This window comes from Aquarana catesbeiana, linkage group LG05, assembly GCF_042186555.1.
Source record: "Aquarana catesbeiana isolate 2022-GZ linkage group LG05, ASM4218655v1, whole genome shotgun sequence".
NCBI classification, from domain to species: domain Eukaryota; kingdom Metazoa; phylum Chordata; class Amphibia; order Anura; family Ranidae; genus Aquarana; species Aquarana catesbeiana.
Genome location: NC_133328.1, coordinates 372,863,594 through 372,886,502, shown reverse-complemented (window position 1 = coordinate 372,886,502; position 22,909 = coordinate 372,863,594). Strand labels below are relative to the sequence as shown.

At 41.9% G+C, this 22,909-nt stretch overlaps 1 protein-coding gene across 3 annotated transcripts in view; it reads left to right on the top strand.

The window, feature by feature from the left end:
- The window catches only part of ACD (ACD shelterin complex subunit and telomerase recruitment factor), an 89,409-nt gene that overhangs the window by 42,495 nt on the left and 24,005 nt on the right, over positions 1 to 22,909 (top strand). For all 3 annotated transcript variants that reach the window (XM_073630974.1, XM_073630976.1, XM_073630973.1), the window contains 2 exons: positions 2,415 to 2,489; positions 14,400 to 14,525. In XM_073630974.1, the coding sequence (XP_073487075.1) occupies positions 2,415 to 2,489; positions 14,400 to 14,525 (201 nt within the window). The remainder of the gene's footprint in view (positions 1 to 2,414; positions 2,490 to 14,399; positions 14,526 to 22,909) is intronic.

Below are 22,909 nucleotides of genomic sequence, written 5' to 3'. Positions count from 1 at the left end.
TATATGTATGTAATATATGTATGTTTTATTGTTTTATTTATATATATATATATATGTGTATGTGTGTGTGTGTGTGTATATATATATATATATATATATATATATATATATATATATATATATATATATATAATGTGTGTGTATATAAATAAATGTTTAGGGGTTCTAAGTAATTTTCTAGCAAAAAATGCTAATTTTAACTTGAAAACAAAAAGTTCCAGAAAAGGCCTGGTCAGCAAATTAAACCAAAATCGTAGTCTTAATGAACATATGCATGCATAGATAGATAGATATATATATATATATATATCTATATCTCTATCTCAAAAAAACTCAATATTTTTATTTAAATACTCAAAATTTTTTATTATACAAAAATACAGAACTAGGAATGCCCACACTAAAAACCAAGTTAAAATGTCCTGCAAGTTTGTTCTAGTGTACCCTCTACATAATCATTTACCACCAAAGTCTATAACACACATCCTTTAATAAAGACATATAAACATAGTGCCTGATAACCCAATGAAAATAAACAAAAACAATAAATAATATTAACTAAAACCGTAACCAAGCATGCAGATCCTGATTGGCCAAAGGAGTCCAAGATCAAGCTCCTGTATATCAAAAAATATCCTAATTTGTGCTCCTAGGTCAAATCAGCTAGTAAGTAGGGCTGTTGTGTTGTCTTACTGTAAATCCCAGAGGTAAAGTGCACTATAATCAGAGTATAGTGATAAATCCATTCCTATACACCGAGAGTCTGATAAACCCAACCCAATTCTAACCAATCATTTCCTGCACCTAGGCGGCGGTAAAGCGGCGCTGTTTTTAGCGGTGCTTTATTATCGTTTTTGAGACGCTTTGCGGTGCTTTTAACCCCTAACCTAACAGCCGAAAAAGGGTTAAAAGAGCCGCTGCTCATTGATTTCCTTGGGCAGGGGCACTTTAGGAGCGGTGTATACACCACTCCTACAGTGCCTCAAAGATGCTGTTTGCAGGACTTGTGGATGACCTTATCCTGTGTGTATCTGAATACTCAGTCCAGCCTAGACAGAAAATATATAATACTTATAATGTGACATTCAGTCAGAATACCAAAAAAGGAATGAACTGCTGTAGGACCTGTATAACCCTCCCCTCATCATTAAAAGTTCAACACAATGCAAACTGTGTTAAAAACCTGTACCTGAATCCGTATTGATGTTCTTGCATATAAGTAAAGTAGATACAAAGAAAATAGTTTTTGGATTTCCATAGGTGTTACCAGGTGTCTCCATATATTTCCTGTTTGTTGTGGTTGCATAAACATACAGTACAAGTACAGACCATAGACCTATTTTAACTGACAATTCACAGGAGCCCCCTCTATCCATACGCAAATTTTGACTTTTTAGAATGCAGAGGCTCTGACATGGCTGCTGTATTCAGCAGTGCAAAGTCGGTACCATTGACAGGTGTTTCCATTGCATAATGCCATGTGACAAGATTGTATTGAAGCTCCAGCTTTACATTTCTGAGCTCAGAGAGGAATATTAAGCTAACAGTGGTACATGCAAGCAACTGCTGATGCCCGTTTTTACACCAGAAGCTTATGGCAATACACGATATTGACCAACCCCTTAATTCTAATAAAACCTCTTATAACAACTTTGGAATAGCCCATTGATTTTAAGGCAATATACAGTACTGTAGTACAACTGTGTTAAAAATATGTCAAACTTTATTTTTATTTTGTACAATTGATTTTCTTTGCATACACGCTTAAAGTTTTACAGCATATTGTTACATCGAAACCACCAAACCCTGGTTAACTTGCATTAGTCCTGTATCTTGTCTTGACATTTTTAATGCAGAATCGCCCAACATGTTTCAGAATATTATATTTCCTTCTTCAGGGAGTACAGTATGGAATATGTATGTTATCTATAATGAGAACACCCTATTAAGTACTTGCGTCAAAAAAACACATGTCCATAAAAAAAGCTTTCTCAAAAAACAATGTTAACTCATGCTAGAAGTAATGCAGAGATACAATGTACAGCTATCACATAAAAATTAAGCATCATGTTTGCTGCCCCCACCTTAGCCGGCATGGAGTCAGACTCCAATGTATGCAGAGAAAATCAGCCATAATTTGGTTTTATGTGAATTGTAATACTTTGTACAAATAAAGTATGACATATTGTTAACTATATGTACTATATTGCCTTAAAAGTCCCATCAAAGGGGTATTCCAAAGTTGTTACTAGTGCAAGGGATTTTGGCAATTTTCAGAGCACCCACTATTATCTTGAATAAAAACTCTTGAATTAAACAAACGTTTTATATAGGCTTCAGCTTTATTAGGGAGAATCGATTTTTAGAAAACCACTGTTCTGAGACCTGAAAAAAATTTTTCCTTTTTGTTCCAGGGTTCAGACCGGATCTTAATTCTGACAATGATGCTGATAATTCTGAAGTTGTGATTTCTGAAGGATCGGATTCCTGTGAGTCTATCCAGCAGACGCTCATAATTCCATGCTCTATTTTAGCCAGTTTTCTCTTGTGTCATCCTCAAAAGGCTAATTAAAATTTCTGTCTGAAGTCTCCTGCCATTCACGAGTAGGCTCATTGGAGAGGAGCTAAATTCATAGTTGTTTTGCCATTTCTTGATTCAGCTATATTTAGACTTCACAGCAATGTCTACTTAGAATGGAACTTTTACGTCTATCACACTTGTAGAAGTGGTAGGTTCCAAAGGTAATGTTGATATACAGGAGGAAGGGGGTATACACTAGTGCAAGTCCTGTAGTTAAAGAAAATCTAGTAGATGGGTTGCTTAGGCTTTGGCTCCCTCATAATCAGACATGCTGGGTATTTGTGACAGCTAGTGAAGGGGTACTGGCGGTGGGCTGGTGATATTGTCTTTAACAAGGTGGATATAAGTATGTATATCCAATACACTTTAACAGTCCCTATCCCTTCAGAAGATTGTGCAGTATTACCCCACATGGTATAATGAATTCCCTCTATAGTGTGTACTTGTCTCAGTTAGGAGTACGAAGTGTCGTTTCTGTCTGCTGCTTCGTTCCTCTGCCATCAGCATGAATCACTTCTGACAAGTTTTCCTGACACCAAGAGAGAAAAGGTGATAGGGGAGGGATATCGAGCTGATTGACAGCCCCGGTTCTGTTTGGCTCAGTTCACATATGTCCGGGTACGGTTTCATTGTGATTTTTCAAAGGAGTCCGGTGAGGTTTCGTTCATCGATTCAGGTGCGAATTTGTTAGGTGTATGACACTTGAAATCGCACCTGAAATGGACCTAAAATCGTACAGTACTCTGAAAAACGCAGTGTGGCCAGCCCGCAGATATGTGAACTGGCTCCACAGAAAGCCAGGTTCATATGTCATGCAAATTGGATGCGATTCAGAATGCATACAATTTGCATACAATATATGTGAACCAAGCCTTCCTGTGTGCTGTGTGATGGGAGACATGTCTCTTTCCTCCAATCAGCTCTCAGAACTCTCCTGACTGAGCTCTGCAGAGCGTAACTTCAATTCTATGCCCCCTTTTGCTGAACTCTCAGACACGTTTATAAATTCAGCACTTTGAAGGGATGTAGAAAAGACAGGTACAACTTATGTAGGAGGATTTGTTTATTCTCTGTGTATCGCCTGAAGATAGTCCCTTCACTGGGTTTGTGTAAGGGTTTACAACCACTTTAAAATATATTTTTATGGCTTTCTCATTTTATTTTTTCAAGTTTGCTCTTCCATATTTTTTGAATTTTGTTAAAAATAGCCGACTAGAGGGAGCTATCAGTAGCTCTTTGCAGTTACTCTTTCTCTTAACTTGAGAAGATATTAGACACACACGGAGGACATTGTTTTCAGTGTGTCAGTTGCCTTGTATACACTTGCATTGTGAGAATGAGCAGCATGAGGCAAGGTTTGGAAGTCTAGGTGGGATTTAATGTTTTTCTCTTTGGAAAGTTTCAGAGCATATATAAGAAATGATCAGGACGATCATTGCTATAGATAGATAGATACACACTGCTCAAAAAAATAAAGGAACACTTTTTAATCAGAGTATAGCATCAAGTCAATTAAACTCCTGGGATATTGATCTGGTCAAGTAGCTAAGGGGGTTGTTAATAAGTTTAAGCTGCTTTGGTATTAATGCCTAGATGGGCAACAATGAGTCAACCTCCAAAACAGGAATGGTTTTACAGGTGGAGGCCAATTAATTTCTTTTTTCCCCTACTCATCTTTTCTGACCATTTTTCACTAGTTTTGCTTTTGGCTAGGGTCAGTGTCACTACTGGTAGCATGAGGCAATACCTGGACCCTATAGAGGTTGCACAGGCAGTCCAATTCCTCCAGGATGGCACATCAATACATGCCATTGCCAGAAGCTTTGCTGTGTCTCCCAGCACAGTCTCAAGACATGTAGGAAATTCCAGGAGACAGGCAGTTGCTCTAGGAGAGCTGGACGGGGCCGTAGACGGTCTTTAACCTATCAGCACGACCGGTATCTGCTTCTTTGTGCAAGGAGGAACAGGATAAGAAATGCCAGAGCCCTACAAAATGACTTCCAGCAGGCCAATGGTGTGAATGTCTCTGACCAATCAGAAACAGACTTCATGAGGATGGCCTGAGGGCCTGACATCCTCTAATGTGCCCTGTGCTCACTGCCTGGCACCGTGGAGCTCGATTGGCATTTGCTATTGAACACCAGGATTGGCAGGTCGGCCACTGGTGCCCTGTGCTTTTCACAGATGAGTGCAGGTTCACCCTAAGCACATGGGACAGATGTGAAATGGTCTGAAGAAGCCATGGAGAACGTTATGCTGCCTGTAACATTGTTCGGCATGACCGGTTTGGTGGTGGGTCAGTGATGGTCTGAGGAGGCATATCCATGGAGGGACACGCAGACCTCTACAGGCTAGACAATGACACTCTGACTGCTGTTGGGTATCGGGATGAAATCCATGGACCCATTGTCATACCCTACACTGGTGCAGTGGGTCCTGGGTTCCTCCTGGTGCACGACAATGCCCGGCCTCATGTGGCGAGAGTATGCAGCCAGGTTTTGGAGGATGAACTAATTGATACCATTGAATGGCCCCCCACGCTCGCCTGACCTAAAAAGAATAGAACACATCTGGGACATTCTGTTTCGATCCATCTGACACTGCCAGGTTGCACCTCCCCCCGGACACCACCTGGACCACCACCTCATTAGGAGCATACCCCGACGTTGTCAGGCATGCATACAAAATGGACTAGCCTGCTGCATCATTTTTTCACTTTGATTTTTGATGTGTCTTTGAATTCAGCCCTTTTTTAGGTTGATAATTTTAATTTTCATCAAACCATGTGGCATCCTTTCGTTCCTAACACATTACCCAGTCCGGATCAGTATAGCTATCCAGCATGATATTTTTCCCCATTGAGATCTGATGTGTTTTAAAAGCGTTCCTTTAATTTTTTTGAGCAGTGTTCTATATATATAATTAATTGCTACATAGCATTTATCACTAATTTATCAAAGATGAAGTTTGATGGACTGTAAGGCTGGATTCACACTATAGCATTTTGAATTGCGGGCAGATCTGCCACGGATCTGCCCGCGATTTCACAGCGCTGAAGTGTGAATGACAAAATGCGGAACTCGCATTTCAGATGCCATTCATTTGAATGCCACCTCAAATCGCGATGCGGATTGCCGCGATTGCGGCACTATTTATCACTCCGCAAATTCAAAGCGCTGTAGTGGGAATGCAGCCTAAGTATAGGCCAAAGACAAGTGGTGTTGGTGTATTTTAACACTCAGCCGTAGTGTGACTTTTGTTTTTCAGATCTGTTTTGGTCTTCTAATTTACAACATATGTAGTTGCAGAGCAGACATCCCCGGGGACTCTGTCTCCCTTTAGATATCCGTGTACAAACATAAACACTGCACTTTATTTTTCTGTATCCAAGGTACTGGTACACATGCAAGCAAAAAACACATTTGTTTGTTTAAGAAAACATTATATAACCCTTAAAGTAGAACTATAGGCAAAACTTTTTTTTTTTTTCATTTTGGATGGAGCAAGGGAGGGTTATTACCCCTGTCAGACTTTTTTTCCCCATCTGTGTCCCATTGGGGAAATTTATCTTCATTTCCTGTCCCATAGCCACATAGCAAGGAATTGCAAGGAAATCCCTGCAATTAAGGGAATCCCATGAGGACCCCCAGGTCACCAGAACTAGTGTCCCCATTGGAAGATTTCCCCTCTTACTTTTCTGGGGACAACCCAAAATTTGCGATATTCTTTACTTTCAGTTTCAATGATAATGGTAAACAGGACACACAAAGAGGGTGAATCTCCCTAAGGAGGGAACAGACAGTAATAAAAACTGACAGGTGTTCAAATACCTCTCCACTCTATCCAAAAAATGTTTTGCCTTTAGTTATTATCATTATTATTATACATCTTCAAAACTAAGCTGTAATGAGAAAAATGATGGCTGCCATCACTGAACTCCTTTTAAAAAATGCTATCTGTCCCGGCTGTCATGTTCCAATACAGTAGTATGCAGATTTCAAACTATAGGCTTTCTTCTCTTGACTTCCCAAATCTGCTTACTTTTCGGTATAGAAAGTATTGAATATCCTGGGTTAGCGTAACAGCCTGTCAAATAGTATTTCAGAATTAAATCAGCATTTTATTGATTTATTACAAATATTTGTATAGCAACAACAATATACACAGCACTTTATATGTATTATATATTCACATTAGTTTCTACCCTCAAGTAGCTTACAATCTGAGTTCCCTTTTCCACATGCTGGGTACACACATACCGAAAATCACTGGATCAGCAGGAAGTGGATTGGACTTTGGGTACTTTCTGTTGAACAGAAGCCAGACCTAACAGTTGGCTTCTGTCGAACGGGCATGCTGGAAAAACAGCATTCGATCAGCACCTGCAGCCAATGGCTCCAAGAGCTGATCAGTATATTATGGTGGGGGCAAAGTCCCCCTGTCAGAATACATTAGCTCAGTGGGAGAGATCCCTTCATCCAAATTACTTGTGTTGATGCGGAGATCTGTCCAGTGTTTTTTTTTTTTTTTTTTTTTTAGTGGGTTGAAAAAAAAAAAAAAAACTGTGTCGCTATACTAGGGCCAATTAACTTATCAGCTTGTCTTTAGAATATACCGCAGTACTTGGAAGAAACTTGCAAACTCCATTTGGAATTGAGCCGATGACCCAAAAGTGCACAGGCAGAAATGCTAAGCATTAATCAACAGTGCTGCCCGTGTCAGGGTCAGTGTTTCTTTTATGCCAGTTTTACGTTGAAGTATTGCTACCATTTTCTAAAGTCCAGAATTTAAAAAGCTTGTCTGAGCTCTATGAACCTCCCTCCTCACACAGCAAAAAGAAACAAAGCTGGGGCTGTCAATCACAGGCTGTGGTCTGGAGATCCCTCCCCTGTCACCATGTTTCACTTGGTGTCAGGAAAACTTTTCATACGTGACTCATGTAGATGGCAGAGGAACCAGGCAGCAGACAGAAATTACACTTATATAGTGCTAACCTTGTGCCAATACCCTAGATATTGAATATTATAAAACAAAGGATGAATTCCCAATGTATATATTAACACAGAATGTTGTATTGCTGGAGGTTAGGAATGTTAAGGTTATAAAATAGTCACTGGCTGACACTAACAGTACATGCAAGGCTGCCTTCTCACAATGGGCTGGGAATTCTCAAGCTGCAAAAGAAGAGGAGAAGGAAAGAGGCGCCAAGCAGGCATGGTGTAGCACAGTTTATAAAAAAATGTATAAACAATTGAGGGGCGTGGCCTGACACAGCCCTAAGATAAAAGGCCTATGTGTATCCAGAGCTCCGTCCATTACTCCTTTTTCTTCATTAATCCTGGACTGCTTGTACTGTATTGCTGGCTGGATCACCTCCCTGGGATGCCTAGGATCACATGAACTAACTTTTGGAGCGACTGGACGCACGGAGACCCGAGCGGAGCGGCGATCTCCCGCGCAGCGGCCAAAATCAGGCAAGTCAGTGGCTGCGGCCTACAACCGGAGGTCCGCGGCCATCTTGGTCCTCCTTCACTCCAGCCCTGCCTTGAGATAGCTACACAGCACAGATACCCAGTTGCTAGAAAACCTTCTAGGGGAGCTGAACTGCATTAATCCTCCTATAGCCCCCCTGGCCCTCAGTAGCCTAGGAAAACTGACGTTAATACTCGGGCTAGATTGCGGCCTAGGCCTGCATGTGGTGACCAGCGGCCATTTTGGCACACCTGCTCCTCCTGCCTGTACTGTATTCATGGGCTGCGGCCCTCTCGTCCTCATCTGAACAGCTTCTATTGGGGTTCTTCTATATTCATATTACAGCCTCAGATTGCCAGCACCTCAGAAGATGGGGTGGCATCTCACACACCTGCTCTGTGGGAGCAGTCCCTGTCCCCAGGCACTTTGGTGACTTCAAGACCCCAGACAGCACTTTCCTCTGATCAACAGGCAAGCAAGTTCGCTAACTTAAGCTCGGGAACTTGTTGGGTGATACCCTGGACCCCCACAGTATGTCACCAACCAAAGCACAGAAAGCAGCGGCGGCAAAACTCGATCAGTACCGCCGACAAGAAAAGGAGGACATGGAGGAAGATGGAACCACTGAGAAAGCTGGAGGGGGAGAACGAACAGCATGTGACACTGACAAACTCCTTGAAGCAATCACCTTTTGCAGAACTTCTCTCACAGCACAAATTGAGGAAGTCATGATGGATTTTTCCCTTATCACATTTTTGGAACAACTCCTGATTAATACCTATGGGAGAGAAGCCTTCTCCCCTATGTTTGCGGTGGAGCGGGCACATCACATGCCAGCAAGACCCCCCCCCGCAGGGAGCTCCTCCTCGCACGTTCATAGCTAAACTCCTTAACTACAAGGACCAAGATACTGCTTTAAGAATGGCAAGGGAGAAAGGCAATATCCCAGTAGGGAATGTTAAAGTGGCTATTTTCCCAGATTTCTCGGCAGAGGTGTAACGTCGCCTTCAGAGCTTTACGGAGGCCAAACGTAGGCTAAGGAACCTGCAATACAAGTATTCCATGCTCTTTCCTGCCCGCCTCAGAGTAGAACATGACGGTCGTGCGGTCTTCTTTGAAGATCCAGAGGAGGTGATCTCCTGGATGGAACGACGAGCTAATCCTCAACGAGCTGATTAATTAAGTCCTACTAATTACGTGGCTGTGACCAGGAACTGTTCCCAACCAGCGCAAGTTTAAAACACAAATCCTGGATATCCACAGTACAAGAGTCAACTTACCCTTCGGGGCTCCGGAGAGACAAAAGTCCTACAGTCAACATGGATCGTGCAGCAAGACTTTACCCCACACAGTTCTGGGAAACAGCACCATGAAAACTGGAACTTTCTCTGGAACTTAGTCGTTGCAGTCAAATGGAGGCAAGAGGATCGGGGGACCACACTGCACGTTTTGCAAGTGATATGGCTGATACCCCTCATTCTACTTAGTCTCCGGGGACTTAACCAGTTGTTCTACATTCTATTGGCAACCAAGAAGTTGGAATGTTTCCCAGTTCGTTCACAATCAGTTGAGGGATTATGCCCGCACCAGTTTGGGTCAGTGTAGGGCAGGGAGGGGGGTGGGGGTTCATATGTTTATGGTTCGATTAAACTTGAGTGTGCATACTTATCACAGAAAACAGGTAACATTTCAAATGCCAGATCTATGGAAACGTACATATGTGTCGTGTGATACACGATTGAGGCAGCTATGTCTGAATACTAGAAACCTGTGTGCCTTATGCATAGAGAGCAAATTGTTTTATATAAATGTTTTATTAATGATTAAAAAGTTTTGCCTATGGCATCTCTGAAGTTTCTCACATGGAATGTGAGAGGCCTGCGCGAGAAATTTAAACGTGCGGCAGTCTTCACATTCCTTAAGAGACTGAGACATGCTGATATAGTAGCATTAGTGGAGACGCATATTGAGGGGAGTGTACAGATGGCGCTTCGCCGGCCATGGGTTGGGTGGGCGTATCATTCTACCCACACATCCCATTCCAGGGGAGTTTCCATATTAATAGTCAAATCGGTACATTTTGAATTGTGTGAGTTATCCACTGACCCACTAGGCCGCTATGTCTTTATCCATGCTAAAGTATATGGAGAACCTTTACTCATAATGGCTTTTTATATACCACCTCCATTTAATGTTTCCATAGTCAAGGAGGGTATATCATTCATGACCCTTTCTTTCGAATATAGCTACGGTTTGGCTAGGTGACTTCAATGTCACTTTAAATCCGAACCTAGACAGGCTACAACTGGCTTCACCGGCCCATAATACTCCCACTGAGACTAGGTTCTCTAAACTTATCTCCACCTTCCACTTAATAGACACATGGAGACACAAGTTTCCACAGGCTAGGTCATATTCATGCTTCTCGTCCTCTCATGGTTCCATGTCCCGTATAGACTTTATACTTATCTCCCGCAGGTTGACACCGAGACTATCGGAGATAATGTTTTGCCCTAGAATACTTTCAGACCATAGTCCTTATTGGATTACATTAAGTATTCCAGTAGCAAAACCACCACGGTCATGGCGCCTGAACCCATTTTGGCTCTCTTCTACCTGAAGATGGCGAGCTTATGGATAAATGGAGAATGTACTTTGTGGAAAATGATGGGTCAGCATCACCATCCGTAGTATGGGATTCCTTCAAGTTATTCGCTAGGCATACGTTAATAACTATTATTAATAAAATTAAGATGGACTCCTCGGGTGCCCTCGGTAAGGCGCTGGAGGATTTGTCCTCTACTGAAAGAATGTATGCCAACACTCCGACACCCGCAAATGCAGATCAACTTAAACTACAGACCAGAGTGGTTAACCAGTTACAGTACCAGAAAGCCAGACAAAAAATGTTTTTCTCCAAACAGAAAATGTTTGAACATGGGGAAAAGGCAGGAAAGTTGTTGGCATACTTGGTACATAGCGAGGATAGACCCCCGGTGGTTATCACATTACATGGCCCCGGAGGACAACAAGTCACAGACCCACCTAAAGTAACCTCAATGTTCAGGGATTTTTTTGCTGACTTATACACAACGACATCCCCCACCGAGACCCAATCCATGTCTCTTTTTCTGGAAAAGGTGATTTTTCCACAGCTGACAGAAGAACAGATAGGATTACTAGAAGCACCACTTACTACAGACGAAATAACAACTGCTATAGCTAGCTTTGCTAGGTCTAAATCTCCCGGATCGGACAGACTCCCAATTGAGTTTTATTCCCAATTCAGTGAAATACTAACCCCTAAACTATTAAAACTATATAATCATCTCTTTGAAACTGGGACTCTACCCCCATCTATGACAGAGGCCACAATAGTCCTCATCCCTAAACCCGGAAAAGACCTGGGATTCCCAGAATCCTATCGTCTAATATCACTCCTACAGGTTGATATTAAAATATTAGCCAAAGTACTATCCATCAGGCTCAATCAGGTAATATTAACATTAATACATGCAGATCAAGCTGGTTTCATGCCTGGACGCAACACCTCGTTTAACCTTTGGAAACTATTTATTAACCTACAGGCTACACATGAGGAGGTTGGTTCACGGGTTGTTGTGACCTTAGACACAGCAAAAGCCTTCGACTCGGTGGAGTGGAGGTATCTCTGGAGATGCTTGGAGGGCTATGGATTTGGCCCGAAATTTATTAAATGGGTCCAACTATTATACCAGGCACCTAGGGCCAGAGTGGTAGCTAATGGGTGGTCGTCTCAGCTGTTTGACCTCAGCAGAGGCACGAGACAGGGCTGCCCCTTGTCCCCATTGCTCTATGCCCTGGCGGCAGAACCCCTGGCGATATCCATTCGAGCGAACCCGGAGATTAAGGGACTCAGAATGGGCTCTTTGATTGAAAAAATTAGCATGTATGCAGATGACACACTATTATACTTAGCAGATTCAGGCCCATCATTATGTACTGCACTCCACACGATAGAACAATTTGAAATATTTTCAGGACTGAAAATTAATTGGGACAAATCCCAAATCCTACCAAATGACAGCTTCCCACCCCCAGAATCCCAAACCAGGCTTCTGCTTCAGAGAGTAGATGTTATTAAATATTTAGGGATCCATATAACCACATCCCCTGCAGATTATGTATTCCTAAATATAGATCCTCTCATCTCCACGGTTAAAAATAAAATACGGGTTTGGTCCAAATTACCATAGGGAGTCTGGGGTTGTATAAATTTAAGCAAAATGATCTTACTACCCAAAATACTTTGTTATATGGCACACCCCAGTTTACTTACCCTTGAAACATTTCAAATCTTTAGAGTCTCTCCTGAAGTCATTTGTGTGGGGCAATAATAGACACAAATTAGCATGGCAGGCCCTCAAGAATCCGACTGATCTAGGTGGCACTGCTCTCCCTGATTTTAATCTATACTACATTGCAGCACAGCTGTCCCAGCTTTTCCACCTAGATAAAACGGACAGCGATAGATTTCTCATGCTCCTATGTCCGAAGTGGGCGCAGTACACAAAGGACCCGGTATACGCAATAGCAGCGGGCTTGGCTGGGATGGATCTAGGAGAAAGAAGGCACACCATGCTATACCACTACAGGAAAATATGGAATTTAGCTGTCTCTAGACTTGAAATTCCACAGTTCAATGATTACACGCCGTTATGGCATAACAGTAATCTTCCTACATGACACATTCATATGGTCCATACAGGGAGTATTTTACCTACACCATATATTAAAAGATGGACAGCTTAAAACCTTTGAATTACTTAAAGAAGAATTTACAATCCAGAACCAGATGTTCTTTCGATTTTTACAAATCCGTCATGCGATGCAATCACAATTCCCTGACTCCTGCCCAGGCCCTGCACCTAATGTTCTTATAGCTATAATTAAGAGCACAGACTCTCATAAATTGATCTCTGCTTTTTATAATTTGCTTGTAACCCCTGTAGCTACCAAAATAGCATATGATCTCAAACCGAGATGGGAGAGAGAGGTGGGACCGATGGAGGACGAGGAGTGGGGGGAGGCATTGGAGTCATGCAAAATTGTGTCTCCTAAACTATCAGACCGACTGACGCAACTCTACATTCTCCACAGGGCATATCTTACACCCCTTAGAGTGGCAAGATATAAGCGTACACAAACCACCACATGTCAGATGTGTGGGAGAGAGACAGGCACTTTTTTCCATTCACTCTGGACATGCCCTAAGATAAAAGGCCTATGGGAGCAAATTGTGACATTTTTGCATGACACAATGGGCTCACCTCTAGCTCTGGACCCCAAACAATGCCTTCTGGGTATAGTTCCAGACACAACTGACAAATATACCAAAACTTTTTTATATGAAACACTCTTTGCAGCAAGAAAGATTATAGCCAAAAAATGGATGAGGAAAGAGTCTCCTAAAGTAGTGGAATGGAAGGTGGAGATAAATAATACATTACCGTATAAGAAATGTTTATATATTAACAGAGGATGCCCAGCCAAGTACAATAAGATCTGGGATAGATGGCTTCAGGAATCTTCTACCTGTGTCTAATGTAATCATATGGGTACAGAGTGATTTATTGGATATAGGTATGAATGTGCAGTTTATATAAACCAAATATATACACCCTGAATATCATTACACGTCAAGTATGTTTGTACTCAATATCATCTTTATTCAAGTTACAATAATTGTTGTATTGTTACAGTGTCAAAATGCTAACGTAATCATATTATGTATGCACCAGTTACTCAATAAAACTTTGATTAAAAAAAAAAATGTATAAACAATTGCAGACAGATGAAGGCCAGTGGTGGATGTATTCTGGTATGGTCCAATGGAAGCTGTGGCCAAAACTCTGGGGAAATGTATTATCCTGCAATCCTGGGAGAGCCAACAGAGCGAGGGATCTGTCCAGGGAGAGCCAATGCCGGAGAGTCCAGGGACCGCACATGTGATGGGTCAAAAGCTTGGATGGACACCAGGGGAAAGTTCCTCCAGCCGGTGTGAATGAGCATTCAGCCTGACGATCGTGGTAGCCAATAGGGACCTGTTTCAGAGGCAAGCCACGCCTCCTTAATCATTGACACTTAGTTCTCTGGATTGAGACAAGTACACACTAGAGAGATAAGCTTTGTTCATATTTCATGTCTGAGGTTTACAATCACTTTAATCATCTCCAGCTATCCTCCTAAACCGTGAATGCAGGTCATTGATCCTCTAGAATAAAATCTACTATAAGAAATAGAAATACATTTTATTCTGCTTTATATAAAAAAAAAAAAAAAAACTTCTGTTTTAATATTTTTGCAGCCCAACAATATAACAGTGCAGTATCAACACTCTCCCAGGAGCCCATGGATGATGCTTGTAACGGTCAGCCAGTAAATCCCTGGGACAACTTGCCATCCCTTTGTGCCAGTGAATCAATAAGTTCTCGTAAGTAAATACATAGAACTAGGAACAACATAGTGATTCTTCTATGGATAAATATTAATTTGATATTTGGAGTCATTTAAAAAAAAGTTTTTAATCTTTTGTATTATGTCTTTTTACTATGTGTATAACATACTCTACTACTCCACTAAAGCATTTTTATTTCTGCCTGTGTTGCTGCTGGAGAGTCCCCCTCATTTCCAGGGTGGTAAAACAATGTCAGCAGGACAGGCAGTTAGGGAAAATCTCTCTAATGGAGCCCAGGTAGCAGTAAAAACTTGACAAGGGTTCTAACCCTTTACATCACTCTATCCCAATTGAAGAAAACATTTTTTTTTGCCAGACATTCATTTAAACCTTTTTGCTGCAAATGATGTGTTCTAAAATATATCAAGAAATACTGCTATGTTAAAATTATAAAGTAAAATATATAAGTGAATCGCACACACCTAAACATACTCTCAATATGTGTATAAAATATATCAAACTAATAGTGCCACGCTGCACTTTCAAAACATCAGAGTTCCATCAGGATGTGAGTACTGTCCCTTTAAATGTGTCTAATGTAAAAACGTACTATACCTCAAGCAAATGATTTTAACAAAAGCAGTAAATGAGATATATAAACAATAACACATATAGTGCAAGAAATGTGAATGTGAAAATTGCAAAATGGTCCACTTACAGCTGTGCTTATAAGTTTACATACCCTGGCAGAATCTATGATTTCTTGGCCATTTTTCAGAGACTATGAATGATAACACAAAAAAACATTTCTTTCACTCATGGTTAGTGATTGGCTGAAGTCATTTATTATCAATCAACTGCGTTTACCCTTTTTAGCTCATGACAACAGAAAGTATGCAAATGACCCTGATCAAAAGTGTACATACCCTGGTAATTTTGGCCTGATAACATGCACACAAGTTGACACAAAGGGGTTTGAATGGCTATTAAAGGTAACCATCCTCCCCTGTGATCTGTTTGCTTGTACTGTAATTAGTGTGTGTGTGTGTGTGTGTGTGTGTATATAAAAGGTCAATGCATTTCTGGACTCCTGACAGACCCTTGAATCTTTCATCCAGTGCTGCACTGACGTTTCTGGATTCTGAATCATGGGGAAAGCAAAAGAATTGTCAAAGGATCTGCGGAAAAAGGTAGTTGAACTGTATAAAACAGGAAAAGGATATAAAAAGATATCCAAGGAATTGAGAATGCCAATCAGCAGTGTTCAAACTCTAATTAACCACTTAAGGACCGCCTCACGCCGATTTACGTCCGCAAGGCGGCACGGGCGGGCAAAATCACGTACATGTACGTGATTTGCCTCCCGCGGGTGGGGGGTCCGATCGGACCCCCCCCCCGGTGCCCGAGGTGGTCCCGTTTTGTCCCCCGGCGATCGGAGGTGAGGGGGAGGCCATCCGTTCGTGGCCCGCCCCCCCTCGCGATCGCCGCCGGCCAATCAGATTACTTCCTTTGCTGCTGTATGCTAAACAGCAGCAAAGGAAATGATGTCATCTCTCCTCGGCTCGGTATTCCGTTGCAGCGCCGAGGAGAGAAGACTGGTATGTGAGTGCACCAACACTACACAACACAGTAGAACATGCCAGGCACACAAAACACCCCGATCCCCCCCCCCCCGATCACCCCCCAATCACCCCCTCCCCTCCCTGTCACAAACTGACACCAGCAGTTTTTTTTTTTTTTTTTTTTCTGATTACTGCATTGGTGTCAGTTTGTGACAGTTACAGTGTTGGGACAGTGAGTATTACCCCCCTTTAGGTCTAGGGTACCCCCCTAACCCCCCCTAATAAAGTTTTAACCCCTTGATCACCCCCTGTCACCAGTGTCACTAAGCGATCATTTTTCTGATCGCTGTATTAGTGTCGCTGGTGACGCTAGTTAGTGAGGTAAATATTTAGGTTCGCCGTCAGCGTTTTATAGCGACAGGGACCACCATATACTACCTAATAAATGTTTTAACCCCTTGATTGCCCCCTAGTTAACCCTTTCACCACTGATCACCGTATAACTGTTACGGGTGACGCTGGTTAGTTTGTTTATTTTTTATAGTGTCAGGGCACCCGCCGTTTATTACCGAATAAAGGTTTAGCCCCCCGGTCGCCCGGCGGTGATATGTGTCGCCCCAGGCAGCGTCAGATTAACGCCAGTACCGCTAACACCCACGCACGCAGCATACGCCTCCCTTAGTGGTATAGTATCTGTACGGATCAATATCTGATCCGATCAGATCTATACTAGCGTCCCCAGCAGTTTAGGGTTCCCAAAAACGCAGTGTTAGCGGGATCAGCCCAGATACCTGCTAGCACCTGCGTTTTGTCCCTCCGCCCGGCCCACCCAAGTGCAGTATCGATTGATCACTGTCACTTACAAAACACTAAACGCATAACTAACTGCAGCATTCACAGAGTCAGGCCTGATCCCTGCGATCGCTAACAGTTTTTTTGGTAGCATTTTGGTGAGCTGGCAAGCACCAGCCCCAGGCAGCGTCAGGTTAGCGCCAGTACCACTGACACCCACGCACGTACCATACGCCTCCTTTAGTGGTATAGTATCTGAACGGATCAATATCTGATCCGATCAGATCTATACTAGCGTCCCCAGCAGTTTAGGGTTCCCAAAAACGCAGTGTTAGCGGGATCAGCCCAGATACCTGCTAGCACCTGCGTTTTGCCCCTCCGCCCGGCCCAGCCCACCCAAGTGAAGTATCGATCGATCACTGTCACTTACAAAACACTAACCGCATAACTGCAGCGTTTGCAGAGTCAGGCCTGATCCCTGCGATCGCTAACAGTTTTTTTGGAAGCTTTTTATTGAACTGGCAAGCACCAGCGGCCTAGTACACCCCGGTCGTAGTCAAACCAGCGCTGCAGTAACACTTGGTGACGTGGCGAGTCCCATAAGTGCAGTTCAAGCTGGTGAGGTGGCAAGCACAAGTAGTGTCCCGCTGCCACCAAAAAGACGAACACAGGCCCGTCGTGCCCATAGTGCCCTTCCTGCTGCATTCGCCAATCCTAATTGGGAACACACCGCTTCTGCAGCGCCCGTACTTCCCCCATTCACATCCCCAACCAAATGCAGTCGGCTGCATGAGAGGCATTTTTATGTCCTCCCGAGTACCCCTACCCAACGAACCCCCCCAAAAAGATGTCGTGTCTGCAGCAAGCGCGGATATAGGCGTGACACCCGCTATTATTGTCCCTCCTGTCCTGACAATCCTGGTCTTTGCATTGGTGAATGTTTTGAACGCTACCATGCACTAGTTGAGTATTAGCATAGGGTACAGCATTCCACAGACTAGGCACACTTTCACAGGGTCTCCCAAGATGCCATCGCATTTTGAGAGACCCGAACCTGGAACCGGTTACAGTTATAAAAGTTAGTTACAAAAAAAGTGTAAAAAAAAAAAAATATATATAAAATAAAAAAAAATAGTTGTCGTTTTATTGTTCTCTCTATTCTCTCTCTCTATTGTTCTGCTCTTTTTTTACTGTATTCTATTCTGCAATGTTTTATTGTTATTGTTATTATGTTTTATCATGTTTGTTTTTCAGGTATGTAATTATTTATACTTTACTGTTTACTGTGCTTTATTGTTAACCATTGTTAACCATTTTTTTGTCTTCAGGTACGCCATTCACAACTTTGAGTGGTTATACCAGAATGATGCCTGCAGGTTTAGGTATCATCTTGGTATCATTCTTTTCAGCCAGCGGTCGGCTTTCATGTAAAAGCAATCCTAGCGGCTAATTAGCCTCTAGACTGCCTTTACAAGCCGTGGGAGGGAATGCCAACCCCCCCCACCGTCTTCCGCATTTTTCTCTGGCTCTCCTGTCTCAACAGGGAACCTGAGAATGCAGCCGGTGATTCAGCCAGCTGACCATAGAGCTGATCAGAGACAAGAGTGGCTCCAAACATCTCTATGGCCTAAGAAACCGGAAGCTACGAGCATTTTATGACTTAGATTTCGGCGGATGTAAATAGCGCCATTGGGAAATTGGGGAAGCATTTTATCACACCGATCTTGGTGTCGTCAGATGCTTTGAGGGCAGAGGAGAGATCTAGGGTCTAATAGACCCCAATTTTTTCAAAAAAGAGTACCTGTCACTACCTATTGCTATCATAGGGGATATTTACATTCCCCGAGATAACAATAAAAATGATTTAAAAAAAAAAAAAAATGAAAGGAACAGTTTAAAAATAAGATAAAAAAGCAAAAAAATAATAAAGAAAAAAAAAAAAAAAAAAAAGCACCCCTGTCGCCCCCTGCTCTTGCGCTAAGGCGAACGCAAGCGGCGGTCTGTCGTCAAACGTAAACAGCAATTGCACCATGCATGTGAGGTATCACCGCGAAGGTCAGATCGAGGGCAGTAATTTTAGCAGTAGACCTCCTCTGCAAATCTAAAGTGGTAACCTGTAAAGGCTTTTAAAGGCTTTTAAAAATGTATTTATTTTGTTGCCACTGCACGTTTGTGCGCAATTGTAAAGCATGTCATGTTTGGTATCCATGTACTCGGCCTAAGATCATCTTTTTTATTTCATCAAACATTTGGGCAATATAGTGTGTTTTAGTGCATTAAAATTTAAAAAAGTGTGTTTTTTCCCCAAAAAATGCGTTTGAAAAATCGCTGCGCAAATACTGTGTGAAAAAAAAAATGAAACACCCACCATTTTAATCTGTAGGGCATTTGCTTTAAAAAAATATATATTGTTTGGGGGTTCAAAGTAATTTTCTTGCAAAAAAAAAAAAACTTTTTCATGTAAACAATAAGTGTCAGAAAGGGCTTTGTCTTCAAGTGGTTAGAAGAGTGGGTAATGTGTGACATAAGCTTCTAAATGTTGTGCATAAAATGCCAGGACAGTTCAAAACCCCCCCAAATGACCCCATTTTGGAAAGTAGACACCCCAAGCTATTTGCTGAGAGGCATGTCGAGTCCATGGAATATTTTATATTGCGACACAAGTTGCGGGAAAGAGACAAATTTTTTTTTTTTTTTTTTTTTTTGCACAAAGTTGTCACTAAATGATATATTGCTCAAACATGCCATGGGAATATGTGAAATTACACCCCAAAATACATTCTGCTGCTTCTCCTGAGTACGGGGATACCACATGTGTGAGACTTTTTGGGAGCCTAGCCGCGTACGGGACCCTGAAAACCAAGCACCGCCTTCAGGCTTTCTAAGGGCGTGAATTTTTGATTTCACTCTTCACTGCCTATCACAGTTTCGGAGGCCATGGAATGCCCAGGTGCCACAAAACCTCCCCAAATGACCCCATTTTGGAAAGTAGACACCCCAAGCTATTTGCTGAGAGGTATAGTGAGTATTTTGCAGACCTCACTTTTTGTCACAAAGTTTTGAAATTTGAAAAAAGAAAAAAAAAAAAAAGTTTTTTCTTGTCTTTCTTCATTTTCAAAAACAAATGAGAGCTGCAAAATACTCACCATGCCTCTCAGCAAATAGCTTGGGGTGTCTACTTTCCAAAATGGGGTCATTTGGGGGGGGGGGGGTTGTGCCACCTGGGCATTCCATGGCCTCCGAAACTGTGATAGGCAGTGAAGAGTGAAATCAAAAATTTACACCCTTAGAAATCCTGAAGGCGGTGATTGGTTTTCGGGGTCCCGTACGCGGCTAGGCTCCCAAAAAGTCCCACACGTGGTATCCCCGTACTCAGGAGAAGTAGCTGAATGTATTTTGGGGTGCAATTCCACATAGGCCCATGGCCTGTGTGAGCAATATATCATTTAGTGACAACTTTTTGTAAATTTTTTTTTTTTTTTTTTGTCATTATTCAATCACTTGGGACAAAAAAAATAAATATTCAATGGGTTCAACATGCCTATCAGCAATTTCCTTGGGGTGTCTACTTTCCAAAATGGGGTCATTTGGGGGGGTTTTGTACTGCCCTGCCATTTTAGCACCTCAAGAAATGACATAGGCAGTCATAAACTAAAAGCTGTGTAAATTCCAGAAAATGTACCCTAGTTTGTAGACACTATAACTTTTGCGCAAACCAATAAATATACGCTTATTGACATTTTTTTTACCAAAGACATGTGGCCGAATACATTTTGGCCTAAATGTATGACTAAAATTGAGTTTATTGGATTTTTTTTATAACAAAAAGTAGAAAATATCATTTTTTTTCAAAATTTTCGGTCTTTTTCCGTTTATAGCGCAAAAAATAAAAACTGCAGAGGTGATCAAATACCATCAAAAGAAAGCTCTATTTGTGGGAAGAAAAGGACGCAAATTTCGTTTGGGTACAGCATTGCATAACCGCGCAATTAGCAGTTAAAGCGACGCAGTGCCAAATTGGAAAAAGACCTCTGGTCCTTAGGCAGCATAATGGTCCGGGGCTCAAGTGGTTAAGAAGTGGAAAATGAGGGGTTCTGTTGAAACCAAACCACGATCAGGTAGAACAACTAAAATTTCAGCCACAACTGCCAGGAAAATTGTTTGGGATGCAAAGAAAAACCCACAAATAACTTTGTGAAATACAGGACTCTCTGAAAACATGTGGTGTGGCTGTTTCAAGATGCACAATAAGGAGGCACTTGAAGAAAGATGGGCTGCATGGTTGAGTCACCAGAAGAAAGCCATTACTATGCAAATGCCACAAAATATCCCGCTTACAATATGCCAAACAGCACAGAGACAAGCCTCAAACCTTCTGGCACAAAGTCATTTGGAGTGATGAGACCAAAATTTAGCTTTTTGGCCACAACCATAAAAGCTACATTTGCAGAGGAGTCAATAAGGCCTATGATGAAAGGTACACCATTCCTACTGTGAAACACGGAGGTGGATCGCTGATGTTTTGGGGATGTGTGAGCTACAAAGGCACAGGAAATTTGGTCAAAATTGATGGCAAGATAAATGCAGTATGTTATCAAAAAATACTGGAGGAACATTTGCATTCATCAGCCAGGAAGCTGCGCATGGGATGTACTTGGACATTCCAACGTGACAGTGATCCAAAACACAAGTCGACCTGTCATTGGCTACAGCAGAATAAAGTGAAGGTTCTGGAGTGGCCATCTCAGTCTGCTGACCTCAATATCATTGAGCCACTCTGGGGAGATCTCAAACATGCAGTTCATGCCAAAGAATTTACAGGAACTGGAGGCTTTTTGCCAAGAGGAATTGGCAGCTTTACCATCTGAGAAGATAAAGAGCCTCATCCATAAATACCACAAAAGACTTCATGCTGTCATTGATGTTAAAGGGGGCAATACACGGTATTAAGAAGTGGGGTGTGTAAACTTTTGATCAGGGTCATTTGGGTAGCTTCTGTTGTGATTATGATTTCAAAAGAGTAAACACAGTTGATTGATAATAAATGGCTTCATCCAAACACTAACCATGAGTGAAAGAAACGTTTTTGTGTTATCATTCATATTCTCTGAACAATGGCCTAGAAATCATAAATTCTGCCAGGGTATGTAAACTTATGAGCACAACTGTATATAGTCCCCAAAAAAGTATATATCATAATAATGAAAAAAAATTGGAAAAAATCCTCTTTATCTTCTATAGATAAATATTAATTAATGTTTGGAGTAATTTTTTTTTCCAATTTTTAAAAAATGTTTTTAATCTTTTGTATTATGTCTTTTTACTAATGTGTATAACATACTCTACTACTCCACTAAAGCATTTTTATTTCTGCCTGTGTTGCTGCTGGAGAGTCCCCCTCATTTCCAGGGTGGTAAAACAATGTCAGCAGGACAGCCAATTAGGGTAAATCTCTCTAATGGAGCCCAGGTAGCAGTAAAAACTTGACAAGGGTTCTAACCCTTTATATCACTCTATCCCAAATGAAGAAAAAAGTTGTCGCCAGACATTCACTTAAACCTTTTTGCTGCAAATGATGTGTTCTAAAATATATCAAGATATACTTGCGAGGAACTGCAAAGAGTGGTAGGTGGGATGAAACCCGGAAAAGCTCCGGGCCCTGATGGTTTCACCCTACAATACTGTATTACCAATTCTGCCACTTCTAGGCCCTTCTATGGTGAAGGTATTCAACGCCTTTACCGAGGAAGTGCACTTTCCTAGAGACACCCTGAAGGCCCACATATCCATTATACCTAAAGAAGGTAAAGACCCATCCCCATGCAGTAGCTATAGACCCATTTCCCTTCTAAATATAGATCTCAAGCTTTTTACGAAGATTCTGACCAACAGATTAGTTCAACACATGCAGGACATAGTTCATCTAGACCAGGTGGGTTTTATCCTCTCAAGAGAGGCTAGAGACAATACCACCAAAGTGCTCAACCTGATTCATGTTGCTTCTGTGACTAAGACACAGTGCATCTTTCTCCGCACGGATGCTGAGAAAGCTTTGGACCATGTCAA